Source organism: Pituophis catenifer, unplaced genomic scaffold (genome assembly GCF_029215685.1).
Source record: "Pituophis catenifer annectens isolate HBS135680 unplaced genomic scaffold, rPitCat1.0.hap2 SCAF_4, whole genome shotgun sequence".
Taxonomy (NCBI): domain Eukaryota; kingdom Metazoa; phylum Chordata; class Lepidosauria; order Squamata; family Colubridae; genus Pituophis; species Pituophis catenifer.
The window spans coordinates 112954824-112961271 of record NW_027256884.1 but is presented as its reverse complement, the minus strand read 5'-3'; the positions used below and the strand labels follow the sequence as shown (position 1 = coordinate 112961271).

At 42.1% G+C, this 6448-nt stretch overlaps 1 protein-coding gene across 1 annotated transcript; it reads right to left on the bottom strand.

Annotated features, from left to right (window-relative positions):
• Positions 1 to 316: 316 nt before the first annotated feature.
• LOC139317036 (vitelline membrane outer layer protein 1-like) lies at positions 317 to 5287 on the bottom strand. Its single transcript, XM_070943945.1, has 3 exons — positions 5117 to 5287; positions 4404 to 4498; positions 317 to 736 (listed from the first exon to the last, which is right to left on the bottom strand). The coding sequence occupies exons 1-3, from the start codon at positions 5285 to 5287 to the stop codon at positions 445 to 447; spliced, it is 558 nt and encodes a 185-aa protein (XP_070800046.1). The 3' UTR covers positions 317 to 444.
• Positions 5288 to 6448: the final 1161 nt, after the last annotated feature.

Below are 6448 nucleotides of genomic sequence, written 5' to 3'. Positions count from 1 at the left end.
AGGGATTACCTTGTACTATCACACTTTACACAATCATAACCTCTCTTCTCAAGTTAATATTGGATTATAATTAGCAGTCTTTGGAAATCAGAGGTGGTATTCAGCAGGTTCTGACCAGTTCTGGAGAACCGGTAGCAGAAATTCTGAGTATTTCGGAGAACTGGTAGTAAAAATTCTGCCTGGCCCCGCCCCCATCTATTTTCTGCCCCCCGAGTCCCAGATGCTAAGGGAAGAAATTGGGATTTTGCAGTAACCTTCCCTTGGAGTGGGGAGGGAATGGAGATTTTACAGTATCCTTCCCCTGCCACACCCACCAAGCCATGCCATCAAGCCATGCCATGCCACATCCACCAAGCCACGCCCACAGAACTGGTAGTAAATCTCACCACTGTTGGAAATGTATGACAAAAGTATATTTCCAGGTGGCAAAACATATATCAGCTATTAACAGCAGTAAAAATGCACATCGTTGAGTGCTGTGTCATCACCTTTGCCCTGATTTTCCTCCACCTTTGTTCGTATCCCACATATACCAGTTGAGGGGCAGCGACTGCTCCATGGGCCATAATAACCCCAATTCCGGCCATGGCCCTGCAGGGCTTGACCATTGCTGCAGGTGAACTGGATGTTGTTAGCTGATGTATCATCACCCTTTCCTTGAGGTGGTTCCACTTTCAGAGAAAAAGAAACCAGGTAGCCTGAGTGGCAGAACTGGGTTGCGGTCCAGGTTCCCCACCTGCCAAAAATAGGGAAAGATGGATACACATCCCTTTGATCATCAGGCTACAAGACTTAAGCATAATGGCTAAAATCTGGGACTACGAAACAGTTGAACTCTATGTCTGAGTATCAAAATTCATTATCTCTGGGCCTATAATTGACTTTCAACCTAACTCATTGGGCTGTTGTAGGGGGGGAAAAAACAAGGGAAGAGGATTTTGTGGCTGCTGGCATAAGGTCCTGGGGGGGGAGAATAAGCTTTTTAAACCCCCAACCTTCCCTTGACCACATCTGAGTGGTCTCAGTTCTATAAGAAAATAGAGTGTCCCCTCTGGCTGCCATAGAATAGAATAGAATAGAATAGAATAGAATAGAATAGAATAGAATAGAATAGAATAGAATAGAATAGAATAGAATAGAATTTTTTATTGGCCAAGTGTGATTGGAACACAAGGAATTTGTCTTTGGTGCATATGCTCTCAGTGTACATAAAAAGACAAGATACATTCATCAAGAATCATAAGGTACAACACTTAATGATAGTCATAGGGTACAAATAAGCAATCAGATCATACTAGGAAACAATCAATGTAAATCGTAAGGATACAGCAACAAGTTACAGTCATGCAGTCGTAAGTGGGAGGAGATGGGTGATGGGAATGATGAGAAGATTAACAGTAATAATAATGCAGCCTTAGTGAATAGTTTGACAGTGTTGAAGGAATTATTTGTTTAGCAGAGTGATGGTGTTCGGGGAAAAACTGTCCTTGTGTCTAGTTGTTCTGGTGTGCAGTGCTCTATAGCGTCATTTTGAGGGTAGGAGTCAAAACAGTTTATGTCCAGGATGCGAGGGATCTGTAAATATTTTTATAGCCCTCTTTTTGACTCATGCAATATACAGGTCCTCAATGGAAGGCAGGTTGGTAGTAATTGTTTTTTTTTTTTGCAGTTCTAATTATCCTCTGAAGTCTGTGTCTGTCTTGTTGGGTTGCAGAACCAAACCAGACAGTTATAGAGGTGCAGATGACAGACTCAATAATTCCTCTGTAGAACTGTGTAGAACTGTAGACCATGTGGCCCTTCCCCATGGTTTTCTTTTGGGGGGGAGAGACTATTTTGCAATAAATAAAGTTAGAACAACCTCCCATAGGCCCATTGCTGCCCTAATCCTGATTTGAGGCATTTTGACTGCTGAGACCTTCATTTGCAATGAACCTGATTAAATCATCTAATAAATAAATCAAAGGTACTGTAAATTATAGGCATTACTATCAGTCTTTAATATAGTAGAATAGAATAGAATAACAGAGTTGGAAGGGACCTTGGAGGTCTTCTAGTCCAACCCACTGCCCAGGCAGGAAACCCTACACTACTTCAAACAAATGGTTATCCAACATCTTAAAAATTTCCAGTGTTGGGGCATTCACAACTTCTGCAAGCAAGTTGTTCCACTTATTAATTGTTCTAACTGTCAGGAAATTTCTCCTTAGTTCTAAATTGCTTCTCTCCTTGATTAGTTTCCACCCATTGCTTCTTGTTCTACCCTCAGGTGCTTTGAAGAATAGTTTGACTCCTTCTTCTTTGTAGGAACCCCTGAGATATTGGAACACTGCTATCATGCCTCCCCTAGTCCTTCTCTTCATCAAACTAGACATACCCAGTTCCTGCAACCGTTCTTCATATGTTTTAGCCTCCAGTCCCCTAATCAGGGGTGAAATGCTCCCGGTTCGGACAGGATTGCCCGATCGGTAGTGATGGCGGCAGGTGGTTCGGAGAACCGGTAGCAAAAATCTTATAAAAGCATTTTTTCTACAACCTCTTCAGCTGAAAAAATACTTTTAAAAGTAAAAAAAAAAAAGCCGCTGATGATCGCGCGGCTCAACTGGGATCGTCATTGGCTTCAAAAAGCATTTTTTACTGCAACCTCTTTGGCCGAAGAGGTTGTAGGGGGGAAAATGCCTTTAAAAGCCTGACGATCCCAGCTGAGTTGCCTGATCGTCAGAGGCTTCTAAAAGCATTTTTTCTGCAACTTCTTCGTAGAAAAAATGCTTTTAAAAGTAAAAGAAAAAGAAAAAAAGTTGGCCACGCCCACCCAGTCACATTAACCACCAGCACCACCAAGCCATGCCCACAGAACTGGTAGTAACAAATTTTAGATTTCACCCCTGCCCCTAATCATCTTTGTTGCTCTTCTCTGCACTCTTTCTAGAGTCTCAACATCTTTTTTACATTGTGGCGACCAGAACTGAATGCAATATTCCAAGTGTGGCCTTATCAAGGCATTATAAAATGATATTAACACTTCACGTAATCCTGATTCTATCCTCTGTTTATGCAGCCCAGAACTGTGTTGGCTTTTTTGGCAGCTGCTGCACACTGCTGGCTCATATCTAAATGGTTGTCCACTAGGACTCCAAGATCACTCTCAGAGTTACTATTATTGAGCAAGGTACCACATATACTGTACCTGTGCCTTTTGTTTTGCTTGCCTAAATGTAGAACCTTGCTTTTTTTCACTGTTGAATTTCATTTTGTTAGATAGCGCCCAATGTTCAAGTCTGTCAAGATCCTTCTGTATCTTGACCCTATCTTTTGGAGTGATGGCTATTCCTCCCAGCTTGGTGTCATCTGCAAATTTGATGAGTTCCCCATTTATCCCCTCGTCCAAGTCATTGATGAAAATGTTGAAGAGCACTGGGCCTAAAACAGAGCTCTGGGGTACTCCACTGCATACTTCCCTCCATGGAGGTGCAGTTCAATTGAGGACTATACATTGAGTGCGGTTGGTCAGCCAGTTACGAATCCATCTGGTGGTGATGCTGTCTAACCCACATTTTTCTACTTTATCTAGTAGTAGGTTATGGTCTACTTTATCAAATGCTTTACTAAAGTCCAAGTAAATTATATCGACAGCATTCCTCTGGTCCACTAATTTTGTCACTTTGTCAAAGAATGCAATAAGATTAGTCTGGCATGATCTGTTTTTGACAAACCCATGTTGGCTTTTGGTTATTACTTGGTTTGCTTCTAGTGTTCGGTGATTCGTTGTTTAATTATCTTTTCCAGAAACTTCCCTAATATTGAGGTCAGGCTGATAGGTCTGTATTTTCCTGGATCTATTTTTAGTAACAAAAATACTCTTCAGCATGTGACTGAATTGACTGGGATTTGATGTTTAAAGAGCTATGCCCAGAATTCAAGTATAGGACATTAATCGCAACCACACTTCTGATTTTCATAAACAGCAATCTCACCTGTAGTTCAAGACTGAAGTTCATGTCTCCCCACAAACAGAGTTATAAGAACAGCCGATAGAACCATTGGTTGCATAATGAGAGAAGTGTGGGGCAGACTAAAGTCAATACAGGGTGTTTGGAGGGCATGAATGAATGTCAGGAAAGAGCAATGAGCACATCAGGAAAGAGTAAAGGTTGGAGATAGGTTTGCTGTGGTCCACAAAACCTTAGTAGCTATTTTTGGACTTCTTAGGAATAAACAAATCTCCATCCATGTCTCAGCTGCTAATTCAGAGAGACCATTGCACAACAGTGCCTGAAAGTCAGCTTTACTAATTCCAGTGCATCCCCTTCTGAAATCAGTAGCGGTAAAGTAAGGATCAGTCATCTCCAACCCCATTCCTGATGACATAAAAATAAAACAGGACAAGAAAGTCAGTTACTCACGGCCCAACTCTAGACTCAATTGTTTTGCCTTTGGTACAGTACAAACGGATTCCATTCAGAGCTGTATCGTCACCATTCCCTTGGGGTGCTTCTACCTAAGAAAATAAGACTCTGATAAAGTTCAAGATCCAAAGGGACGCAGTGGCTCAGTGGCTAAGATGCTGAGCTTGTCGATCGAAAGGATGGCAGTTCAGTGGTTCAAATACCTAGTGCTGCGTAACAGGGTGAGCTCCCATGACTTGTCCCAGCTTCTGCGAACCTAGCAGTTCGAAAGCGCGTAAAAAATGCAAGTAGAGAAATAGGGACCACCTTTGGTGGGAAGGTACCAGCATTCTGTGCACCTTTGGTGTTTAGTCATGCCGGCCACATGACCACGGAGACGTCTTCGGACAGTGCTGGCTCTTCGGCTTTGAAACGGAGATGAGCACCACCCCCTAGAGTCAGGAACGACTAGCACATATGTGCGAGGGGAACCTTTACCTTTACCTTTAAAATTCAAATTTCTGTCCTTGGTCTCTTTCAGCCTTCAATTCTCAGAATTTCCAGCATTTACCCATCAATATGGGACAGTTGGTGCCTCTCTTTGATTTTAGAGTCAAAAAAAAATTTAAGCATCAACACATGCCTTTCTTAAAACACAAAGTGAAAAACTGAAGAGTTAATTCCAAGCAAAGAGAAAGAAGTAAAAGAGCACCTGAAAAATAAGTTTTTACCTTCAGGGAGAAACCATTTGCATAGCCTTCAGGGCAAAACTCATTTGAGCCCCAGGGACCCCAGGGAGCCCCATTTGGTACAGTGAGTACATAGTTGTAATTTCGGGCTTCAATATTCCCCAGGCAGCAGGAGATGGTCAGGAGAAGAGCGGTGCTGACAGAGAGGTCCATGGAAGAGTAAAACAGTCTGCCTCTTGAAACAGAAATGTCTTCAGAAATTGTGGCCTCCTAGAAACCAGGAATCTTTTATAAAGTATCTGCAGTACCACCCTCATCCTTTTCGGTTTATTTATTCTGTATATTTGAATCCGCTTCCTGAGAACTTCTTAGACTACATTCTGCAAATTTCTTGGCAAGATTTCAGAAGTGTTTTGCCACTGCTTTCTTCTTCCTAGAGAAGAAGGGAGTGGTCCAAGGTCAGAATCAGAATGGAGCTGAAAGGAACCTCAGAGGTCTTCTAGTCCAGCCCCCTGCTCAAGCAGGAGACCCTATACTATTTCAGATAAGTGATTGTCTAGTCTCTTCTTAAAAGCCCCCAATGATAGAGTGCCCACGATTTCTGAAGGCAAGCTGTTCCACTAATTAATTGTCCTCACTGTTAGGACATTTCTTCTTAATTCCAGGTTGCTTCTCTCTTTAATTAGTTTCCATCCATTGTTTCTTATCTTGCCTTCTGCTGCTTTGAAAAATATGTTGCGCCCCCCCCCCCCGCTTCTTTGTGGCAGCACCTCAAATACTGGAACACTGCTATCATGTCTCCTGTAGTCCTTCTTTTCTCTAGATTAGCCAAACCCAAATCCTCCAACCGTTCTTCATATGTTTTAATCTCCAGGCCTTTAATCATTTTAGTTAAACAGCAGTGTGATTCACTTAACTACTGCAGTGATCTGCTTAACCAACAAGTCCAAAAAGGTCGTAAAATCGGCTGCAGCTCTCTTAGCTTCCTTGCATGTCAATGGACATTCTGATCTCAGCTGAGGTCAAAAGTCGAGGAATACCTGTATTGATTATTTCTAGACCTGACTGTCAAGAATTGAGTCATCCAATTGGCTTTGTACCTAAGACAGGACTAGCGCTCCAGCCAATCTCCAGCCAGGTATTTTAACCATTAGACCAAACTGGCTTCTCTCAGTCCTAGCAAATGCAATAACAACAAATCCTCAGTTACTCTAAACATCTCACTATATGTCTGAATCAATACCCATGTAGTATAAGTTAAAAAATAATTTTGTAATTTACTAACATACTGACTTCGGAAATTATATCCTCTATAATAGTGATGGCTAATGATAATACAATGCGCGTGCAACCCCCCACTTGCCCTGCCCCCCT

Bases quoted from the DNA above. Each gene is read 5' to 3' on its own strand.
- LOC139317036 (XM_070943945.1), bottom strand. From the start codon at position 5,287: ATGGACCTCTCTGTCAGCACCGCTCTTCTCCTGACCATCTCCTGCTGC. The intron at 4,499-5,116 runs GTAAAAACTTAT...TTATTTTCTTAG, and splicing joins CAAATGGTTTCTCCCTGAAG to GTAGAAGCACCCCAAGGGAA. The intron at 737-4,403 runs GTGAGTAACTGA...TATTTTTGGCAG, and splicing joins ATTGAGTCTAGAGTTGGGCC to GTGGGGAACCTGGACCGCAA.